This window comes from Larus michahellis, chromosome 8 (assembly GCF_964199755.1).
Source record: "Larus michahellis chromosome 8, bLarMic1.1, whole genome shotgun sequence".
Taxonomy (NCBI): Eukaryota; Metazoa; Chordata; class Aves; order Charadriiformes; family Laridae; genus Larus; species Larus michahellis.
In genome coordinates, this window is record NC_133903.1 from 37,135,913 (window position 1) to 37,160,505 (window position 24,593).

Sequence of the window (24,593 nt, forward strand, 5' to 3'; positions counted from 1 at the left end):
TTTTTTTACAGTGGTATGAGAAACATTATTTTGTCTAGAAACAACCAAGATAAAATATTTTGTTCTGTCTGGGGTAAAAAGGCATTTTTTATTAGTCAACACTTTACATATTCCAATTTGATAAATAAATCTTTCCAGTTAGTATCTCCAAGAAGTTTATAAAATGTAAATGTGCAGTTTCACATTTTTCACTTGGAGTGTTCAGGCCCAGTTGGTATCGGAACAAACGATTTGCTAATTTGAACTGGCAATCTGTGCTTCACCCTTTCAGGCCAACTATTATTAACCTTTATTCCGAAAACCAAAGAAAATAATGGTTGTGTCTGACTCCTTTAATGTTGCATTAAAATCAATGGCTGTAAATAATGATTGTGACAGTTTTAACTGACCTATGTCAGTGAAACATAGAGTTTCTCCTATCATATAACAGTTTTTTAAGAAGCCTTTAATTTTAAAAGTAGAAAGTTTTCTAACAGTGATGTTTCTTCTGGTTGCTTAGGTTAACATTTTAAATTATTAAAACAAACAAACAAACAACCCCCAAATTTGGAATAAAGAAAAATGTTATGGTTTTACTTTCTATTTAGAGAGAGGACTCAGTTTTCAAAATAAATTAAATTGTTTTTCTTCTCTTGCTGGGGACAAAACAAAAAGCTTTTATGTGATCTGAAAAAGAGAGTAATTGCAAAGCTGACTAAAGACAGCCGCAAACCTTTCAAGTCTAAGTTGTGCTTGATCTCGACATCCCTCTTATCGTTGCTCTAACTCCCAACACAAATCCGTGTTTTGTAGTTTTGTGTACCGGTCAATCAAAAATTTCCAGCTCATTTTTGACCTTGTCTTCATGTTCGTTATCTTTTCAGTCATTAGGTGCTACATTATCAAAGAAGGGGTGTAGGCGTGCCGTGCTGCTAATAAGGCATCCAAAGTGGATCTCCCACACAGCACTTTGATAAATGTATTCTTGAGTTTGGATACTGACCAATGTTAATATTGGCATCTATTAGATGAGATATGGTAAAAAGCTTTGGAGTGGTTTTGGTTTGTTTGGTAGTTTGGTTGGGTTTTTTTCGGGGGGGAGGAGGTGTTTTGGGGTTTTTTTGTTTGTTTTAAATGTACTGTTAAGTATCGTTCATTTGTGCAGCTCCAGTAGCGTACTACAATAAGGCAATGCTTATTTTTCCCATTTTTTCATTTGGAATGGAGAGAAGTGATCAAAGGCTATTTGTCTTAGGCTTTTAACATCTTTCAAAGGTTCTAATTGCAGAGCTGGAGAAGGGAGAAATAGTGATTGTTATATCAAATGAGGAAGAAGAAGGAGATGGGGATCTGCTAAAATTGACATATATTGATAAATTCTGATTCTGCCAAAGCTTTTAATGAGTCTTTTAAGGTTTATTTGGTTAAACACTGTTAAATTTCAAGTTCCATTTTTTAATGTGCAACAATATTTTTTTTCCAAGTTTTTCCAAGCAGCCTAACTGTGAGAAGGAGGAACAACGGTATTGTCATAGTCTCCTGTTGGCATTTCTCAATACCTGCTGTTATCTCTCCCGGTATAGCCTGGGTCTCAGAGCTTTGACTTCTCAGCTCAGCCATGACCAAAGTCTGGACCTAATCCAGAGTGACTCGACTTTATCCCATGACACATTGGTATCACTGGAAAAAAAGGAGAATCTCAATTAGGTTCCCCCAAGCGGAACTTGAAGTAACTGATCTGAAGAGCAGCTGATCAAATCATGACACCGTGCTTGCAGCTTTACTTTAAAGTAATAAAGTCCTAGCATCTAAGAATGGAGCTAGGTGGCAGGGGTTTTTTAGTTCTTAAAATATCTCACAGGCAAAAAAAAAAAAAGTTGAATCAAGTTGCCAGGCTCTTGCTTAGATTTTTACTTTGGCAAAAACATCTATAAATTGGGGGTCATTACTCCCTATAAATATAAAAAGTAAAAACTACATTAAAATAAAAATATATCTAGTCTTTTACATGGTATTCAAATGGTAATGTTTTGGCCTAAGTGAAAAACTGTAAGAAAAAGAAAGAATGTAGTCTGTAAAAGCTAATGGAAATTTTCCAAGCTATAGTTCTTCATCTTAATCTGCAGTATTTTGTAAGCAAAAATGTAGTTTTTTCACTAATAGTCCATGCTTAGTTGTATAAACCATATGGTATCTCTTCAGTTTAAAAATATTACTGGTTTTGTTCAAATTATAAAGAGAACACTTATTATGTAGAAATAACATAAATGTCTTAATTTACCCAGTGGACTACTTTTAAAAGGTTTGTTAAAAGAAAGGAACATTATGGAGTGTGTAAGAGAGTAGAAAATAATTTACATCCTTGAATTAAACCAGTGAGCAATAGTCACACTACATATTGTTGCTATGGTAGTGTAGTTAAATGGTAACTATGTGGACCTTGCTTAATTCTTCCCATATCAATCTCTGATCTTTTAAAAATTCTTCGACAAACTAAACCCCTAAAACCCTACTTCATTTTGAAACCTCTTGTTTCAAAGTGCAAGTTAATTAATAAAAGCTGAAGGCCTAAACTGGAATGAAGCATTTTGATCCTCCCAGAACAAAATATGAAATTATCCATTTATGGACATTTTTGAATTTTTATCCTGAATTGGATTTTCCTGTACCATTTTATTGAAGATGTCTAATAAGATTTTGAAGTAAATTTTTTTTTGCTAAACTGATGGAAAAGGCTTAGACTACCTTCAGTACACTTTGGATCTCAGGCCAAAAGGCAGTACAGTATTTAGTGAAAAACAGCCCTGAATTCACATACTGTCGTTATCTCTAAAAGTTTATTTTGTGGCACTGGTTTCACATCACATCATATCATAGATTCTAGCCAGAAGGATATAAGCTCTCATCCAGCAGCTACATTTTTGTGGGGTTGAGCAGGCTGACCCAAAGCCTCTGAAGTCATTTAGGCATTTTTTGAATTTTTTCCTAATATATATAGATAGCTTCACATACAACTGTGAAAACTGTTATTCCTGCCTTAGGTTAAACTGCCTCATTTCTTTCTTTTTGACAGCTGCGGTCAATAGATGTTGACCAAAAGCTGTCAAATTTCCTGAGAAATGAGGAAGCATTTTTAACTCCAGATGAGAAGTGGAGAGTTATTCATCTTCGATCCTGGGAAAGCCTTCCCTTAATTTGACAGGCTTTAAACAAATTGTTAGCTTTAATTAAGTTTGAAATGGGACAAATGTACAACCTAAACTGCCCCTTTGTAGCATGTGAGAAGACAGTAAAATTAACCACGAGATTCAGAAATGGTGTCTCTCTTGCTATTGTGATGGACTGCAATTCTCTGCTTAGGTACTGTGGAAATTTTGAGTAGGTTTAGAGAGAAACAGTTTTGTGAAGGCACTGTTGGACAACTCACATAGGAGGAGGGAGAAAAGGTAGCTGTGGAAAAGATCGATAGTAATATGAAAGAAGAAAAAGAGGTGAATGCTAAAGATACTAATTTGCAATGCTTTAAGCTGAAATTCCCATACTTTTACTTTTTCTTCACGTTTGAAGGAATAGCAAAAGAGTAGCTCTTCACACACAGAGAGAAATTTTGATTTTTTTTTTTTAATTCTGATTTCCTAATGGATTTCTGGATCCATGTTTGATCTGGAAAAGAAATACGAGAAACACATATAAGAAGCATTTAAACTAACAGCTTATCAGGAGAACAAGTCCTCAGAACATCTGCGGGGTCTCTGTAAAAGATGCAGATCCAGACCTACATGTTGAGCTGGTGGAGTGGATTAGATAGGTAAGCAATCTATAGAAATGATCATTATTCACCTTCTAAAGCCATTCCAAATGTATCTCTTCCCTGCCTGCCTGCACTGCAGGTCATGGCAGGTAGTGCCACTGTAATGTTCAAAAGGAAAGGGCAGCACGGCCCGGAAGAAAGTCTGCTTGTTGCATGGAGGTTGTTTGTTTGCAGATAGTGAAAGATTCTTTTCCCCTTACTTGTTTATCAGATGAGGGTGCGTTTGAGTCCTCATGGGCTCTCGGGCAGCAATTTGAGTGAGGACAGGTTTAACCCTCCCCTTATAGACTTTTGTTGAATGAAACAGGAAAGTGAGAATAGTACATGAATTAAATTTAAAAGCCAAATCTTGCAAATTCTCTGTTACGAAGTTTTTCTTAGGCTACGTCATTCCTGAAAGCACTCCCTCCTTTTCCCATAGCTATCCATACTGTTTTGGAAAATGTTTCTACTGTGCAGAATGAGGAAGTTAACTGTAGAGCATTTTTTCATATAAAAAATTCCTTCAATGATAACAGATGTAAGAGGGCTACAAGATATATTTTTTTCTGAAGAGCCAGTACAGAAAGAAAATCTGTCACCAGAATGCACTGATGACGGACTTTTGGTGCCCCTTGTCTGCTAACCATATATAAGAAATCCCACATCAGCTTCATGTTTGTTAAATTAATCCAAATCCAAAGTCCTCTGTAACTTTGTATTGGTATTTAAAATTGCAAACACGTTGACATAATGCATGATTTAGCCATGAAACTCATTGGCAAGAGATATATATGAGAATAGTTTTGTGTCCATCAAAGACTTACACTTGCATTAAATAGAATAAAGTATTTTAATTTCTGAAACTTTGTTGTTTAGGTAATTGTAGTCAGTGATAGATGAGATTTAAGGACTTTGCATGCAAAGTCCTAATGCATCTTGCATCATTATCTGTGCCATCTAGAACTTCCCATCATCGTGGTCAGGATAATGGACTTGCGCAAATCATCAGCATGACCTGTAATGGTAACTCCAGTAGTCCTACGTAAGAAAGCCTTCATGCGTCAGTCTGAGAAGAGTTATGTTTTTATACTTTCCACAACTGCAAAGGTCCTTACCCTGTTCTTAGCGAGGCAGAACTGCCACCATTATAGTAATTAGGGATGGACTGAAGATTGCGTGGTATGGTCCATTTTCTCTAGCGCTAATTAGACAAGATCAGCTAATGTGCTCTATGGAGTGGTAACCTTCCTTCTGAAGTTCTTGGGGGAAATTCTATAACAGGTTTATTTTTATGACATCTTTCAGGCTGACATTGCGTTCTTTTTGCATGCAACACATACTTACATACATGCGCACACACATATGTGCTTCCAAAAAACTGTGCATAGCTAGGAAAAGCGTGTTTGTTACCTTAAAGTACTTGTTATTTCTATCTTTTGCATTATTCAAATACTCTGAAAACCCGATTCAATTCAAGTAATAAAAAATTCTTTTGTTAATGTGGAAAGTATCTCACGGTTTAAGGTATTGTGAAGAATCAAGTGCAGTTTTCTGCCAGACAAACCTTTTCAGATCCTTATGCAAATGACTTGGTAAAAACTGGGCACCAAAGTAAGTTGAGTTTGAGGAGGTTCACCTCAGTCTATCTGATGCTTCTCTCTCCATTTATTAAACAGGTATAATAGTACTTCCCTACTTCAGAGCGCTGTTCTGGACACAGTATAAAGATGGTGGAGAAACAGGATAGTATAAAAATGAGGACCCTGCAAGAACACTGAAAATAGGTCATAGTAAAAACTTCCAAAACTTCCAAAAATCTACAGCCTGACATTTCTGTGGTAATCTTTTCATGGTTTTTTTTCTTTCCATGAAACACAAGGAGAGGTGACCTACTCCCAGCACAGCATTTTCACACTCCTTTTTAAACATGCAGGATGTATCTGCCTTGGGGGTGATAGGACGTGGGATTCATCTCATTACCAATGCCAAATGCAATCAGTAGACAACTTGCTGCTTTAATTTCTGAGGACTTACTCTTATAGTTATGGTTGTAGTTAAGCTTATCATGTGATCATTTAGAAAAAAAGGTGAATAGTTGTTTTTCCTCTAGTATAGCTACCCATTGGCAATGAGTAGTTAGGATTAAAAGCTGAATCTAGCCCAAGGCTATAATGAATATTCAGGAAAAAATGATTCTGTACTGCAGCTTAGGGAAGTAAAAAGACAACCCCTGTAACATTCAAATCTCTTGTGCCTTTGGAATAAACAAGCAATATTTGATTAAGAACAGAAAGACAGAAGACACACTAATGTACATCTCATACCAAAAGAGACTTTATATCGTATTAAATTACCAACAGATTCCTGTAGGTACAGTGCATGAATCAATATTATGTTTTAGATGATGATAATTTCACCATGCTTTTATTTAGATGGTGGTTTTTTGTTTTTTTTTTAAAATGCAGCAGATAAATGAAGTGTGCTACCAATGGATGTTACAGTCCATTGAAGCATTTGTTCATTCTTCTGGATTGACACACAGAGCAAAATTATGCTGCACATTCTGTAACAATTCCACTGTATCATCAGTAATGAGAACCAACAAACCTAGTTATGTTTAATAGAAGAAGATAATTTATAGCAACATTGTAGACTTCGAACGAAAAGAATTAAAATCCTGTACTACATTAAGCAGAATAATATTTCAGTTGGTTCATATTGTTGATTTTGCAAATGTAAATACCCAGCTGTTTTTACAGCTAATAACATTTTACGTATCAAGCCATTTAGAAAATACTTTTCAACTATGCAGGCTTCATCAACCACTTTATCAATGATAAAAGCTGAAGACATTTTCATAAAGTGAATCGGGGTAAAAAAGGATATTTATGTAGTATTAGCAGTGATGGTGAGTTTTGTAACGTGATTCACGGGCCTCAAGATTCATTCTCGTACAAGTTAGGTGCTCATGTTTGATAAATCAAATCTCTGCTAAGAATCAGTAAATGCAATTTGTAAATTGGGATCAATCTTTCAGAAATCCAAGTAGATGGGAGGCCAGTTCAGCAAAATGAATTAGGGCAAAATGAAGCCTGTACACTGCCTCTTTAAAACTAGTTTTGGTACCAGGCTGTTCAACTTGTTAAATTTTTTGCACCTGAGTTTAAAACTTTGCTGAAAAAGATAAATTAATATTCCCAGAAATCTTAAGTTTTGAACTGCATTTCAAATTGGGATAATTTCTTTAGTCCACAGTTGCACTTAGAAGTGAATTCTCTGTTTCTAATCACTTAAATCTTTCTCAGAAGTTGTGTTCTTGTGTTCTCAGTCCAAAGGCAAACTTCTATGGAGAGATTGCGCACCACCCAGTGAACTTCCCCTGCATTATACAAGTGTAGTTAATTCATTTTGTATGGAAATTAGCTGTCCAGTGACATGAATGTGTTCTGGTTTCAACCATCTGATGACATATGATGCATTTTTCAGAGTCCTCAGTGCAAATTAGTAGGAAAGCATGAATTTTATAAATGAACAAATAACTTATTCTGGGTGATCTGCAGAAGAAAATGGGATGTTACAGATAAAAGCAGGTGGGGATATTATTCCTCTTTGAGAATATGTTAGTTGTCAGTAGGGCATAAAAGCTCTGGTATTCTCATGCAGTGGCTTCATGGCATTGAAATCATTCTGGCAGCAGGGAAGCTCAGGCATGTAGTGTCTGTGGCCGCTGGACACTTGCAATGTCACTGCAGTGAAGGGGGAGAGAGGACAGGCTCGGGTGGCTCTCTGATGTGGGCCACTGCGCCAGGAGGAGCGTGAGCAGGAGGGGGCTGGAGGCAGAGCAGAGGGCAGAGGTGGAGGAGGAGGGTGGGAGATTGGGTCAGCTGGATCATAGAATCATAGAATCATAGAATTGTTGAGGTTGGAAGGGACCTTTAAGATCATCGAGTCCAACCTTTAGCCTACCCTGACAAGAGCCACTTCTAAACCATGTCCCTAAGTGCCCCATCTACCCTTTTTTTAAACACCTCCAGAGATGGTGAATCCACCACCTCCCTGGGCAGCCTATTCCAATGTTTAATAACCCTTTCAGTGAAAAAATGTCTCCTAATATCTAATCTAAACCTCCCCTGACGTAACTTGAACCCGTTTCCCCTCGTCCTATCACTGGATGCTCCAGTACAGCTCCGCTGTAGGACTCGCGCTGCAAAGGGGAGCAGTGATATCTGTCACCTGTGCGTGTGTTTTGGGGGTGGCACAAGGGCGAACCACAGAATCATAGAATGCGTTGGGTTGGAAGGGGCCTTTAAAGGTCATCTAGTCCAACTCCCCTGCAGTAAGCAGGGACATCTTCAACTAGATCAGGTTGCGCAGAGCCTCATCCAGCCTGGCCTTGAATGTCTCCAGGGACGGGGCCTCCACCACCTCTCTGGGCAACCTGTTCCAGTGTCTCACATCCTTCATTGTAAAAAATTTCTTCCTTCTATCTAGTCTAAATCTTCCCTTTTTCAGTTTAAAACCATCGCCCCTCATCCTATCGCCACATGCTCTTGCAAATGGTCCCTCTCTAGCTTTCTTATAGGCCCCCTTCAGGTACTGGAAGGCTGCTATAAGGTCTCCAAAACAGTAATTTCTTTTAAGATATCCAGCATTATATGTATATGATATTTATTTAATGAACAAATGAATTAGATAAAAGATTACAAGGGGAAAAGATCAGCTTTAGAAATATCTGTTTCAGTCCAAAATTTTCAAATTTAATGGAAATTCTATTTTTTTGTATAAAATACACCACCTTTCCAATTCCTATCAGTGACTGTCTAGCTATGCAGCAAAGCACTGAGATAACTTTTTTCATTTTTTCCATGTTTCCTCACTAAATATTCCTATTTTTCCCTTGGAATATTAAGTGAGGTAAAATCAAAGATTTCACCTCCTTCAGTTGAGTTTTCAAATTATTTTCTTAGTAAGTTACCTGTGGTTTTATGGGTATCGAAAATGGGCAGGTTTCCAGGACTGATATGAGTGAGCCTTTCCAAAGGGCTTTGTCTAATGACGTGTTGTGCAATCAGATATTCAAACTGTTCGCTAGTTTGAGAAACTGAAGACCCTTCCATTGCATTTGTTGCATTAATCTTGGTGTGGCAGAAGCAGAACGGATGGAAAATTAAGGTCTTTACTTACTTTTGGGGAGGGGGGACGTGGAATCAAATTAGTATTTCTTAAGAAAGGCGAACTAGTTAAATTGTCTTAGGTAGGATGGAAATCGGGTTTATATGAATGAGAGATCTCCCAATAAGTTATTCCATGTGGATTAAAATAATTGTAATTTTTAAAATGTTCGTGTGTGTTGTAGTAAGAATTTTTATGGCAGCACTATAAGCACGACAGAGTCAGCATAATGAGTTATGTGGTGGCAACATCCTGAACATTATGACAAGGATTTCTAAGAAGAATTAACATAAAGGATATAGAATTCATGTCTTCTAGAGGGTCTCTCATTTCTGTGTTGGGCCTCAAGGAAATTCAAAACAGAAATGAAAGTCAAAGATGCCACTACTTTCATACCGTCAGTGCGGCGTTCATACATATTTCATGGAAGCTGCATGGGTGGGGAGATCACCATTTTTATTGGAATGGCACAGCTAAGTCGCAGGGTTTTACTATTCATGTCAAGCACTGTGTACTTTCCAGGAACACAGCCTGTGGGGTTTTCTTTTTTTTTTTTTTTGTTTGTTTGTATTTAACCGTTGGTGTTAAAAAAAAAAAAAAAAAGGACAAGGGGATATTTTCGATATTTTCTGTGTGTTCCCTAGACTGACAACCTTGGTGTCCACTGAATTGTTTTAAACTAAACTTCATTTAGGCTCATCCCATTTTCAGTTACTAGAAAGCAGTGCAGCTTTCTGAGTTTTTACAATATCCAAATGGAAGAAAGTTATTAATATGTAACAGACTTAATTATCTGAGAGAGTGATAAAGATTTAGTAAATATAAATAATGGCTGTGGTAACAATTAACCTACCCCAGGTTGTGCTTGTACTAAATCTTCTAATAGCACCATTCAGTTTTTAACCAGATCATGCACTGTGTTCTACATGTGTCAGTATTGCAAATTTTAAGGTATTTGTTGAAGAGCATGATCAATAGTCAACGGAAAAAAGCAACAAACCATACCCTAAGAGTTATATTGAACAATAACCATTACATGTGCCAGACACAGAATGTTAGTTCCACTGAGCCGTTCTCAATGGAAAGGATGGTTGATTACTGTCTAAAGGAGACGTATTCCATAAGGGAAGTAAATGCCTGGAAATTGTGAAAAGCCAACACTTGAAGATTTTGATTTCCGGCTTTAACAGAGAAGATTTTGATCTTTCATTTACACTATGGCCATCCCAAGTTATTCTCTGAAGTCAGAAGAGAGTTCGGAAATGCTGAATTGCATTCTGATAGCCCTGCAACCTTGACTCATCCTTGTTGTTTTGATCAAGGCATGATCAGCCAATGCTTCAGGTTCGCGTTATTTTGTAGGATACTGGTTATTTTCAACATACTTTACATGGAGCGAGTCATTAAAAATGAAAAGTATTTTTTTAAATAAGTGGGTAAAGAAAGTCTCTGTCATCCTAAATTATATTTTTCCCTCTCTGGGAAGGGAACATGTTGTGATATCTTTGTCTTTTGGGGAAAAAAAAAATAAAGCAAATTTTCCTTTTTTTCATGAACTAACCTTTGTGTAATGGATTTACAGTTACTTGAAGTGTCTGAAATAAGTTAACTAATGAGATGAGGTTCAGTCCTGATGCGTAATTTCACTAAATTGCAGTAGAGCCACTTACAGCAAAGTTTTCTATTTCCTTTATATACCTTTTGTTCATATTACTTTTAATTATGTTCTATATTTATCTGACCTATTTGAACAGGATCCAGAGCTGGTACGGAACATCTGTCGCTGGGTTAGACAAGCTGTTCAGGTTCCTTTCTTTGCCAAGCTGACCCCAAATGTCACTGATATTGTGAATATTGCGATGGCTGCGCAGGAAGGTAACAGACTCCAGTGCACAAGCTGTGCAGATTTACTAATTTGCTGGATGGGGGAAGATAGGGGAGTTGCTGGAATAATAACAAATAACAGAAACTAATAAGAAAATAGTTTATTTGTTGTATTTAGAATAAGCACAGTGATCAAAGGCTTCATAATTTTTGTCCGTGCTTCTAGAATATAGCAATACATGAAGAGAATTATATTAGACTCTTAACAATAAATCGTATATGTTTTTGTGTGTTTGTCTGCACGCTCCTATTTCTGTCATCTTTATATGTTTACCATACCACTGTACATTCCCCTATTCCTATGTTTAGTAGTGAAAATGGTGTGTGCATCCTGAGAAAACAGAAATACACCTTTTGAAGGTATATTTTTTTCCTTAGAGCTTAAAGTACAACATGGCAGGAAATAATTTTGCACTTAAGTAGGTGGATTAATCCATCACTTAGAACTGTGGTCATCATTTCTCTATCACACAGTCATTTTGTTTTGCTCCTCACAATAAGAAATGAGAATATGGGCTGTCTCCATCAGTGCACAGTTGGTGTCATCAGCTTGGATGAGGTGACCCCTGTGCTGGGGCACCTCCAGGTGTTGAACAACCACTGTAGCAGGTTCTGTCCCACACAGCTGAAGGGCAGAGATCCTCCTGTCAGCCACAGTGTTTCCCACGTGTGCTGTCTTATAGCCCTTACAGCTCTTTCAACTGATGCAGCCTGCCTTGAAGCTAGGGCTAGATTTATCAGCCCTGGATTGGTTTTAAGGACCTTTCTGTGCATCCCCTTACAGTTTGTTGCTTTCTGTCTTAGGCTGTTTATTTGAGTTTCTAGTTATTTCACAGTTTCACAGTTTTTCTGTTGTGTTTTTTCCCTCTCTTGTTCTTATACACATGATTTAACAAAAAGCGACTGACCTTTTCTTTCACAGGTGGCGCAGATGGTGTTACAGCCACCAACACTGTGTCAGGACTGATGGGACTGAAAGCAGACAGCACACCTTGGCCAGCAGTTGGTGGAGGACTGAGGACCACATATGGTGGCATGTCAGGTAGGTGTTGCCCTTTTTGATGCATGGTACTTCCTTGGAGGCTTTCAAAACATCAGGAGGTCCTTGTAGTGGGCTAGAATATCATGTCTGCAGTCGCACGGAGTTCTTAAAGCTCACTGCTGGTCAATGGTTCTAATAGTCATGACAGATGGAACAGATTAAGTGTGAAGGCTCCTGGGTTGCCCTTTCCTTAATGGTAAAGCGCTGCATCAGAATACTGTGATAGGGTCGCTAGAGAGGGAAGGAAATCTCTTCTCTCCTGACCCTCGCTTTTCCTCAAATTTTTCATTCTGTCACAATTGTCAGGCCCCACGTTAGACAGAGGCTAATGAAAGGGCATTGCAGAGGGAAATATCAACAATCCAAATACAGTGTATGTTTCATAGCTCGAACTCCAGCCTTCCTCTCTCCTTCCCGCTGAGCGCACCTTTTCCAAGGAGGTTATTTCCTCCTCTTCCCTCTGTGATAAAAATGATAGACTGTATTAGGCAAATATATGCGTATTTTTGTTGCCTATTCCTTGAGATATACAAGAATATCTTGTGTAGGCCGTATTTCCAAGTCCTGCTTCACAGTTTAATTTTAAAACCAGCAGCAAAACTTTTACACTCCAGTTCAGTGCCTGTGCACACTAATGTATTAATCTATTGACCCTGTGCACTCTGTTGCTGTGACAACATGAACTTGGCCCTGCAAAGACAATACTGTGAGCTTCTTGACTTTACTGGTATGGAGATTAGTCTCCTTGGTGATAGAGGTAGCAGTAAATATACGTAACAGAAGTAATAGCATCGTCCTGATTGAGTCAAACACTATTTTATCGGACCCACCTCCTACCTCACCCCAAAAACGTAATCAGAGGAGACCAGACAGGCATAAAATGCTTTATTTTTTGTGACTGGTGTTATCCTTGGAGAACCGTAAGAAATGTAGCAAAAGATACCTTTTAAACAAACTTTAATTCAGACGAGTGTATTCAGTGGAAAATTGCCTTATTGCCTTAGATAACTACATGGAATTTGGAATTTTTGAGAGAACGCTGAAAAGCAAGGAAGAGATAACAATCAGAAAAAATCATTATGCCTATTGTATAATGATTATTTCACAGTGACAGTCCAATAAGATGTTATATTTTAATATTATGCAAAATGGGAGGAAGAGGGGAACAAGAAGAGAACAGCTACAACCCATTTCAATTTCTCTAGCCTGCCATGTTGACAGGAAAAGAATAAAGGAGGTCACAGTGGGTGCTGTGCATTAAAAATTAATAAAAGAACTATTGCAGCAGTATTTTATATAAGTAACACCATTCACATTTTCTCATTTAAGTTGCAATTTCTGAATATTCCTTCCTACCATAAGTCTGTCTAATAAAATCTATAAAATGACTGCATTATGAAAAGTGTCTCTTATGTCACAAATTTAAAACATGTATGTAGCATAAATTACAGTGGCACCTGGATGCTCAGCTATAAGGGAGGACGTACCAGCATTTTTGTGGTTTATAATTCTGTTATAAATGGGACCTGAGGAAAAGTTCTTTGTTTCTTTTATTTTTATGTATGTGTGTGTGTGTAAGTGTAAAAATGTGGGGATTTTTTTCCTGAAGTTTTACATGTATTAAAGAAGATGGAAAATGTCATTTTAGGATGCACCATTACCTATGACGCAGATCTAGTTATTTAAAAAATATGAAAACCACTGGAAGTGCTGTCAATTTATTATGAGAGCATAATAAAGAAAGAGTGTATTGTTGCAGACAAATATATAAAGGTTTCTTGCTGATAATTGACATCAGTAGGGCTCAATCCCACAACTCATTGCGCAAAAGAAAGCCACAGAGCCAATAGGCAATGCTTTCTGCTCAGCGATCAGGGTATAGCAGTGTACGAATTTACAAAAGCAGGAAAGCAATTTTAAATCAAGAGCACTAGCATGCTTACAAGAAGACAAAAAATGGGAGAGCCTGTCGTCTTGTGAGAGCAAGGGGCAGGGTGGCCATACTTCTGAGGTCTGTTGCTGGCCATGCCAGGGCTGAGCCGTGTGGCCTGCAGCCACGCACTTGACCTTTCCGTGCTTTATTTCTCCTGTCCGTGAAATGGCAGTAACACCACTTACATGCCTGCAGGCTTGTTGGGAAGTGCTCTGTGGTCCTGGCTTGAAAGTCGCGTCATAGTGTAAAGTATTGGTTTTCGACTTGGATTTGCTTAAACTTCTTGTTCTGTTTTACTATCTGATAGAGTCCATAAGTTTTTGTTGTTTTTTCAAATAATTCCTCTCAAGAGAGAATTAATTTTATATGATAAAATCAGCGCTATTATAGAAGCAATAAGCCTGGTCCATTTCCTGTGTGTTTTACCAAAGCACAGCTGGTTCATCGTGTTCTCTGGCGCACAAACTTAGAGCAGATACAGGGCACAGCCAAAAGCTGTGTCTTGCTTCCTGGACTTTTTCCAGTCGTGCAGATTTTAGTTCTTTTCTGGATGAGGAATGGCACGGCGTGGCACAGAGGAGCAGTAGGTGCCGGTGGGGGTCTCTGCCCGGCAGGGCGCGGTGACGCTGGTGACGGGAGGCCCCGCGGGTGGGGTGGCAGCTGCCCCCAGCCCTCGGTCGGGTCTGCTGGGGAGGTCTGAAAGGACCTGGGCCTGAAGCTGGTGACCCTCAGCATCACCCAGCCTGTGAGGAGTTTCTGTAGTGCTGGATTCAACTGGATTTTAGATCAGTCTGGGCTTGCTTATCTTTTCTCCCCTTCTCTTTACACGTAAATCATAGGAAATTCTCCCTGCGTTCAGTAGCATTGCCTGCTGGTGTAGGGGTTGCTGTGTCTGAAAGGGTGGTTTTGCTGCAGAGAGTGAAAAGCAGAAGCTGCTGTGCTTAGGGCCCACCATCAGCAGCAGGGACACATTCCTCCCTTTGTGTCACGGGCAGGAACGTGCTCTGTCCTCGGCGCTCTGCATTTCCACTCGTTCCCCTGGGAGCTGAAGGAGCCCCGCGCCTTGGCCGAGGGCCTCAGCCTGTGAGAGGAGGTGGCCAGCAGAAAGCTGGAGGTAAGCCACCGCAGCTCAACATGCAAAAGTCCACGTTTTGCACCCCGAAATAAGGCTGCAGGCTGGCCCGGGCTTTGCTGAAAGCTGAGGGCTGGCTCCTGGCCGGCGGGGCCTGAGGGGAGGAAGGTGCTTCATGGCGCCTGGCAGCAGCTGAGGGGGCCGGCGGGCTGGCAGCGTGGCCAGGGAAGCTCTGCGGCCCGGTGGCAGGGGCCAGAACACCTTGCAAGGAAGTCACTCTCTGAAAGGACAGCTGTTCTTCAATGTTTTATAAATTCACTATGTCCGCACATTTCTTAATACAGGTGAGTGCAGACTCTCTCCGCTGAGTTTGATGAAGGTTTCTGTCAAAGAGCAAATAATGAAAGTATGTTAATGCCCTGTCCAAGCAGCAGCCTGACATTTTGACTTACAGTCTTCCCTGTCCTCCAGTGTTCGGAAATGTCCTACGTGGCCATGTACTGAAGAAAGCTTTTCTGTATACGACTTCCCCTTGGCCTCTTCCCTCCTCTTCTCCTCTGCCTCTTGTGGAAGCAGCTCTATGCAGGAGGATTGTCATTAGTTTTTCCAGAAAAGAGAGACATTGAAAAGGGAATTTCTTCTTAATTCCTTTTAAATTACTAAATGACAGGTAGTTTCCTATGGTTTGTCTGAAATACATAAAAAATAATTTTAAAAAAAAGGTTTATTAATATCATTGCCAGATCCTGGGATGTTTTGAGAACAGACATGTCTCTTTTTTTAAAACATTTTTTTTTAAAATCTTTCAAGGGGAGACTTAATGAGATTACTTTAAAAACCCCGTTTAGCTTTGAGTTGTCACAGTCAGTATTTTCTTCCCAGCCAGTGCTCGGGCAGTGACCTTCCTGTTTTGATCTAATTTGATCAGCTGAAAATTGCTAAGCTGTAAGAAGCATTGCTGTTTCCTCCTTCCTACCCTCCTGTTTGTTGGGTGGTTTTGACAGGGAAGGATTCCAGTATCCCAGGTGGGTGTTTGACCACTAGACTGTAGGATGAGTCTCTCTCTCTTCTCCACTTCCCTGCAAATACTGAATTATTAATACAAAGTGAAACAGCTCTCACAGGATACACACTCATACTAGCACAGTGCTGACCTGTACACGAGCCTGACGTGGGAGAGCCAGGTTTAAATCCCAGATGTGATCCCGAGTCTCAGCTGTGTCCCCTGGATTCCAAGTTTACCCTCTGACTATTGAGTGTTGTAAAATATCTCTGTTTTTTCTTCACCTTCTACCTCTATCCTGGTGCCAAAAATGTTTGCAGGAAAAAATTTCACTTTAATTTTGACAGATTGTTGTTTTCTAAGAAAATTAATTTCTAATTGGCACTATGGAGCCTTGGCTGAGCCCAAGGGCTATGGTAGCCCTATGAATTTCTGTGGCCCCGTTATGTGAGAGGACATTGTGCTTAGAGGATCCCAGTCTTCATCTATTTTTTATAAGTTTCCAGGAACTGCCCATTACTCAAAAAATTGAAATCTCCTAATGAAGCCTCCAAAATATGGTTAAGGGAAAAAGCCCTTATGATGAAAGAAAAATACTAAAATTAAGATACGGCTTCCCAAACTGTGTAACTATCATGTGTGTTTGCAGGATTAGAGGCATAGCTTGATTACCATTGAGGAGCTTTTTTGAGCCAGCAGTATTTCAGGTTTGAGAATATAGAATAGATGAGATTTTACCCTGAGCTCTTCCTATACCCATGTAAGGCAGAGTATTTGTTTCTTAAAAAGAAGCTAATGCTGTGGTTTTTTTTATCCTCACAAAGAATAATGACCTCTGGTCCGAAAGAGGTGTTTTAGTCTGTAAAGTATAAATTATTTTGAAAATGCATATTTTATAGGTACTAGAATAAGATGGCAGGTTTCCCAGAGAAACGTTAATATACTTTCAGCAGCTATATGCTTCCCTAAGATTTGTTTTCTTTAAATGTATTTTAAATTTTTTTTTTTAAACCAAGTTTTTTCATGAGCTTTCATACTGTGCTTCCATATTCCAGATGTGTTTTATGAAACACATCACATTGCAGCACAATAGGATATCCATTGCAGGCAAAATAGAGCAGAGCTTCTGTTTGAATTTCCATGTTTTTTTGTTCTTTGTCATCTGTTTGTTTCTTTGTTTTTGTCTGGAAGCCAGATCCTTAGGGGATGAATTTATAAAACCATACACTGGACTTAGCAAAAAACTTCGTTTAAAAGCAAATCTCTCCACGGTGCACTCACTATGTAACCTTTTAATGCTTTGTTGCAAAAATATTGCAGTATTTTACAGCAGTAGTTCAAACACTTCATGTCTATGTTCTGTTATTGCTTTGTCCGGTTATTACATTCTGTAGTATTTTGGCATTATTTGCATGAATATATTGTACGGCATGTTTGAATACATATGTTTGTATTTTTTTCCAGAACAAGAGAGATTCAGAAAGTTGTCTTATAACTTCATAGCTGACCACAAGGGATGTCAGAAGGAATATACCTAGATAGCAGATTCAGTCATTAAATGTGGGAACATGTAATTGTTGGAAGCCAGCAGAGGCAGTTAATTTTAGTTACTTTTGAAGTAAGTTAGTGGAGCTGTCTCTTTTTACAAAAAAACACTGTCAGGCAGCAATTGTGACTTTTAAGGGTACGCTTTGCGGGTGTTATTTCATTAAATTAAAATGTATACATTATATGGATAATTGACATTATTAATAGGGGCATATATTCTAATCTGAAATGTATGAATTATATTGAAAGAGGAAAAGATGAAGTTATAATAATAAGGGCTGCCTTTTAATTTTAATTTTATGACACATCATTAAAAGAAAAGTGAAAAGAAAGCCAAGAGCATTCACTTTCCTAATCACAGTTCTCTCAGTGACTGTGCAGTGTGGATTTCGGTCAATAGAAATGAATGAAAAGCTGCCCATCACTGGAAACAAAACAAATGTATGTATGCATAGGCACTTCTGTTTAGTATAAATATTTACCGAGCATTAAAGACTATTTACATTAACATATATTTATAAAACAGTGTGGATAGGAGTAAAAAACAAATATATGCCATAGTACAATTTTAATTTTGTTTTATTATTTCTGTTAAATGTAGCTCAGCCATTAAAAGCCCTCATTTGCATATATTATGTCAGGATTCACAAAGAGTCCTCTGTTTTCCGTGGTGTCCTTGCAGCAGTCTGATTTCTCTTAGTGTTCTGCCGTCACTGGTCTGTGCAGGAGAGATCAGAGCCCTAATAATAGATTTTTGACAGGGAGCTCGCCTGCTACCTGCCCTACACAAATCCTCACTGTTCATGTTTGCTTCATGGCAACAAAGCAGACAGAAGGAAAATGCCAAGTGCTGAGTTTGAGGTACAGCCCTGCCATAGCTTGACATTTCAGCAGAATAGCAGTTTATGAGATGCATAATTTTTCATCTGGGACTCAGCTGCCATTTTCATAGAAGCTTGCAGCTCATCGACTGACTGGAAGTAGGGCAAAGGTTTACAGCATAGATCAAGGTCTACATCCTTCCCATAGCTATTTAAAAATAAGTATTATTTTCCAGATAAGGTCAGAGAACTAAGCATATTTTTCCACTTTTAATATTTTTTTAGCCAATTTCTTTCCCACAAAGAAAACGCTTTACGCTTTTAGCACAGGTGCCGTTTGTAGTTGATTAAAAATGATCATAATTGATTTCATTCACCAAAAGATTAAATGAGTCCTGGAAAAAGAATGAAGCATGAGTCTTTACACACAGCATTTGAACAAGCCTGTGTTTTCTCCTCCTCTTACTTTAACAAAGCTCATTCCGAGCTTGAAATGAATGAGAAGTCTTTACTCTTGAAGTGTAATTGGTTTGTGTTTTATTATTGTTATAGATTGAATTTAAATTTTCACATTCATGCGCGTGTACTTGGGAAACAAATGCAGTGTAGGTACATGTAAGTGAGTGTTCAATTTAGAATTATACATCTCTGTGAGCTTCAGTAACAGTTCACCATGTCACAGCCTCATATAGAACAATGGTACAGTACATTGGATTAATTAAAGAAGCCTTGCAGAGAACTGAATTCTCAGTATGTCAAGATTTCAATTTTATGTTAAATATTTTCTAAAGGCCAGACCCTTAAATCTCAGGGGCTGTACCAAGCAGTGAGCTGTGAATTTAACCATAGGCTAACTGCTAATGATAAGGAAAAGAGTCCAAGTTGAGGCAGCTGTAATACAGTCATTGGATTAGGCTATCAATCACTCGGTTCCCTGAGGAACAGGCAAAGACGACAAAACAGTGAAAAGGGAAATTAGGAAGGGAGGGCATGACTAGAATGAGATTCTTCACCAAATGTATCTGTTAGTTGGCTGAATCCCCCAAGCATCAGACAGAAATGTCCAGCATTGCTCTCAGACTAGAAGCCAAGTATTTGTTCCAAACTCCTAGAAAATCATCAAATCATTGTTAACTGTTGCTGGTCTGTACGGTGTTTTAGAAATGCAATCAGCTATATTCTCCTCTTTTAATAGCCTGTAATTAGATTAATCTCTAAACTAGTGTTGTTGAGTGTTCTTTATTTACTGTTTACATGAAATCGCATAGGGACTATGTCCAGTTGAAATAATTCATTTCCCAGATGAGTGGGTTTTTTTAGTAAATAGATAACCGTTAAACTATCAAGTCTTACTGATAGCTACCAAAGGTGAATGTCAGAAGGTGATTCAGATAAAATCATAAATTCTACTCAGACATAATATGGTAAAAATAAGAGACAATGGCTGTGGCCTGGCTTGCTCAAGCATGGGTGAAAGAATGTGTGGTTGTAATCTGAGTGCAGATAGATAAATTGGGAAATCAGTTCATATAATGGTATGATTAAGTAAAGAGTGCTCTTATAGTTAGCAACTTAGAGACATAGTCTGACTAACAAAGAATGGAGATGAATAGGGAAAGTAAAAGGGAAGTCAAAGCATGTTAAAGCAGGCTGGTGGAGCCGGGTCTTGTATTTAAGCTTGGTTACAGCAGTGGATAGAGGTGAATGCAAAGTATAACCTGATGAGGAGGTGTCAGTCAGTCAGGAACAGAAAATGTCTCCTTCCAGTAGTATCAGCAAGATTGAACCCATTGGTGTTGTCTTCACCAGCATGAGTTGATTGTCTTTCCATGTCTGTCAGGTCTAGGGGAGAAGGTGTCTCTCCTATGATCATCTCTTCCAATCTTCCAAACATTCATAAAAAAATACCTCAGAATATTTTTGTGTCATGTCTTTTGGAGATTGTCATGTTGAAAACTGATGTATTTCTATCATAAAAAACTTACTACAATTCATTTTGGAGGTCATTTAAATATAACTGCTCTAAGTATCTTATGAATTATTAATTTGAAAAATACTTCGCGTTTAAGTACTTTTCAGTTCATTCTAACACAGGAATTAAAATACTATCAAGAATTTCAAATAGACATTAATTAAAATAATAGAAATCAAGAAAAGCCCTGGTGAAGTCTACTGCTAGATTTGTTTTCCATTAAGTCTCAGCAGCTCTCTCAACCTGATCTTGCTCACCTTCCTCCCTGGATAATCACAGTGAAGTCAAACTGTCTTTTGATTTCCAAGTGCAGCTTGAACAAGGACTAGAGGCTGTGGTGGCATACAGTATAAGTCTCCAGACTGCAATTGAAAGGCTACTACTCACTACAAAAGCACGTCTAAACTGTGAGAACTGTATGCCTTAGGATGTCCCAGCTCGGTGACTGGGTAGAAGGGTCACTCTGGCTTGCCAGCTGGTCTCCGGCAGTCGCGCAAGTTAGAGTTGGGCCTAGCTTTCTGCTCTCGGTGTTCCAGGCAATGCAGAAGTACATTTTGTACAGAAGCAGTAATTCTAAGTGTTTAAGCGTATGGTCATGGGCTGGAACACAAAGAAGATAATTTCAGGTGGTAGAGTTCAGGTTGACCTGGAGGTCTGCAAAGCTTTGTTGCAGTGTTACGTGCATGATGGATTCAAACTTGAATACAGGTTTAGGGCTTAGGGAGAGTTTAAGGAGCTTTTATATAGGAGGCAGAGGAAAGACCTAACAAAGGAAGTAGGGTCCAAATTCATGTGAATATGTCAGAGTTAAAAGCTCCCTGCTGTTGATCGTGCAGGGCCCATAATGATCTTTTCTGCTGACTTGTTATTCCATACCCGAATCAACAGCAGGGTTTGTGATACAGGTGGTGCTTGAGAGTGATCAATGAGGCAGCCATCTTCTGTGGAAATTATAAACTGTACCTGCCACTCACAGAGCAGAAGTCCTAATTGTAATTCCCCCCAAAAAACAAGAATCTCGCAGAGTTTGTAAACAATTCTGATTAACAATTGTATCAGCAGAGGTTAAAACCCCTGAGTACTGACCTGGTGTGTCTTAAGCATGTTCATTTTTTTCCATATCTTACTTTGCATATTGATTTTCTCTAGTCACCAAGTGGCATATACTGGTTGTAGAGCCCATCTGTATTCAGTGGAGGACATACTCTCATCTTACCTGAAGAATAAACATGTTTTTACTTTTATGAAAAAAAAAATATTGCAATACATTTCACATCAAAGTATGAACTAACAAATAAATAGAAAAAATGAGTTCTTATTTAACATTTGTTAGCATGGAACTTCCTCCTGTTCTTCCTTCTCTCTGTAGCACAGCTGTGCTTGCAGGATAGGCCAACTGACTACTATCTTCCGCCATCAGTCTGGGGTTGCTACCACTGCTGACAATACAGCCCAACTTCTGTATTGCATGCTAGCTCCTCCACCTGGTTCAGTAACTTTTGTAGCCTCGGTGGCTTAGGCATCTCTCTGAGGACATTGGGGCTCTCATCATTCACTCTACCTACTAAACACTGGATTGACGTGTTTTAGAAATGGGTCAGGAAGTGGCTTGAAGAGAAGGTTTCACAGTTACATGAAATTGTGCATGCTGAGGTTAATCCAGTTGCAGGATATTTTGACAATTGGATAAAATATGGGGGTTTAGGAAAAAAAAAGAAATAATCCCTGGAACAAGTTTAAACCCAAGGTCTACCTTTACGTCCAGCAGCACCACAAGGACATACTTAGGCAGTTGTTGCTGCTGTCCTGCCGCCATGTAGGAGTAACCTTTGAAAGTTCTGCCACTGGTTAGCTACAATTTATGATGAACTCACCACAGTGAATACATCTTTATTCACCTAAATCCTCCTAATATTCTGTATTTTTTTAGTATCCTACTTGAATGATGAATAAATCCTAATGCCAACATCACACATAAAGTACAGAACACAAAATATAGCAGGTTTGTTTAACGGGGTAGATCCTGGGCTTGTATTTCACTGGGCATCACATCATCCCTGATGAGTTATTGCCAGAAGCATTTATAAAAGCATTTCATAACCGTCAGAACATTTTTTTTACCTTTCAAAAGAATGCAACTAATATATAGTAGTCAGCTAAGGGAACTGCATTTTAATGTGTCTTTTCGTGCAAGCATGCCATTGTATAAAATGCACTATACAGATATCCTACTCACACACAGGTTGTACAAACGTATCCTACAAAATCTTTTAGGAAAAACCTGCTGCAGTAATTCAGTTTTCCAATTTATGTTCAATTTGCAGTTTTTATTTTGCCAGGTAATTGCAAATGTCTTCCTTATTAACCTGGACTGTATAACCAACTATCTTTACTAAGTCCTGTTTAAATCCCAAAAGACATTCATAGCCAGGGATTGAACCACCATTATTTGAGTTAAGTGAGAACTGTTGAGAGCAGTGTCCCACTGTTTCAGAATGAGAAATCTATTGCACAGCTGTGGCAGCTATATAGAGAGGGTGTTTTTAATTACATGAGGCCTGTCCATAAAATGTATGGTACCACACCTGACTCAGCACTGAGGTAAGGCTGATGCTCTGAAGAACGTTGTTACAGGCAGCTCAAAATGGGGAGAAAGCTGTGGGGTTTTTTGCAAGCAGGCATGCTGATGGAGTCAGGGTTAACTGTGTTACAGTTTTGTCTGGCCATTTCATGGCCCTGTTGAGTGACCTGTTGGTTTTCAAAAGTATTTATGATTACTCCAGTCCACATTTTGGCTGGTCTGAGCTTATCTTACTCCCTGTCAGTTATTGCTGTGCTTACACTGTTAATGCCACGTCAGCTGCCTGACTATTGAATACACCAGCTTTGGCAGTATTTTCACCAATTTTTGGATATATGCCCACTCAAGAGCTGCTTAGATTTTAATAGGGAGTACTCAGAGAAATCTTCTAATTCTAGGCCCTGATAAATTCTGTGCATTAGGAGCACTTGCAGAGAAGGTATTGCCAGGCAAGGCTTTTAAGAATGAGTTGCTTTTTCTTATAAATTGAGCAGCTTCTTCAGAAGTTATTGAAGGTGGGTTTTGAAGAATTCAGACCTCTAAGGAGGATCTGGTGGCAACTTATTTTCCCTAAGAAATATTTTGATAACGCCTGCTACGTGATACAATCTGGTTTATTGCAATAACAAAGAGATTGCTTGCATCTTTGCTGTTCATAAAAAAGCACATTAGAGGATCAGTCCTTGGCAGGTATCCAGAGAGAAGGTGAACCCTGACAGAGGCAGGAAAATCACCCCAAGTCTTGCTTCATCTTGTTGAGGGGCATTTTAGGGAGGAGCTCCCTCCTGCGTGAGGTTGGCACACAGATTTCTTTTTGATGTCTTTATTTTTCTTTTCTTTCAGGCTCACTATTTTACAGCTCTGAGAACATCCCCAGTTTACCGTTGAAGTCAGACAGTGTGGGGTGGTAAAAGGGTCTTCAAAAATAAAAGAAAATTGTCACTCTACAATCTCTTTTCCAAACTTGGGCTTCTTCTAGGGCTGTGTCCAATGTCCTTTGCTATTTCTCTGTTTCTCTTAAATAAGATTCACTGAGCCAAAGGTTTGCTGGGCAGAGAAGACAGGCAGTAGTGGCGCTCTCTTCTGCTTACACTACCTGCATTGCCTTCCTGAGCTGCCGTTCCTACCAGGACACCTCTGTGTCTGAGAGCCCTTCCAGGCTGTCCCCAGAGAGGCCAAGGACTTGCTGAGGTACAGCTGGTGATATGCACTCGCCATCGGGGATCTCACGGGCAGCTCTGAGCAGGCATGCTAACCAAGTACAGCCATGGGTTATCCCACTGAACTTCAGGCACTTCACTAGGAGACTGTTAAGCTTCTACCTCATCACTGTAAGGAAATGGGCATTCTCAGGGGTGGGTTCCTTTCTCGCTCCATTGACTGCATCAGAAATTTGAGGTTAGTATATTCCTAATTTAGGTACCTCTGTCAAATGCCTAAGGTAGTGTATGCATACATTTGAGGATGAAGTTCCGGTGGTTAGGCAAGTAAATGGTTCATTTTATTTCTGGTGCAGGTGTAGAATTCATTTTTCAAAAACACAGATGTATGTGATTTTATCCCTGTCCATTTTCTAATCTGATATCACAGGAGAAAGTGATATTTGTATGCCTGACATTAAAATATCTTCCAATCAGTTAATGTAAAGCATCTGGTGTTTTTCTGTATTTTAATAAGCCCTAATAACAGCATTGCAATCCCTTAATGCTGTTTCTCATATTCTTGTTACAGTAGGTATATGGCACACATTTTCTGGTTTAAAAAGCTCAAAACAAATTTCAGCAATTTAATCT

The 24,593-nt window shown here is 38.9% G+C and overlaps 1 protein-coding gene across 2 annotated transcripts in view; it reads left to right on the forward strand.

Annotated features, from left to right (window-relative positions):
• Positions 1-24,593, forward strand: part of DPYD (dihydropyrimidine dehydrogenase) — a 365,352-nt gene that overhangs the window by 257,061 nt on the left and 83,698 nt on the right. For both annotated transcript variants that reach the window (XR_012588641.1, XM_074597190.1), the window contains exons 17-18: positions 10,699-10,819; positions 11,751-11,870. Coding sequence is in view for 1 of the 2 variants with exons in the window: in XM_074597190.1 (XP_074453291.1) it covers positions 10,699-10,819; positions 11,751-11,870 (241 nt within the window). In the remaining variant the exon portion in view is untranslated. The remainder of the gene's footprint in view (positions 1-10,698; positions 10,820-11,750; positions 11,871-24,593) is intronic.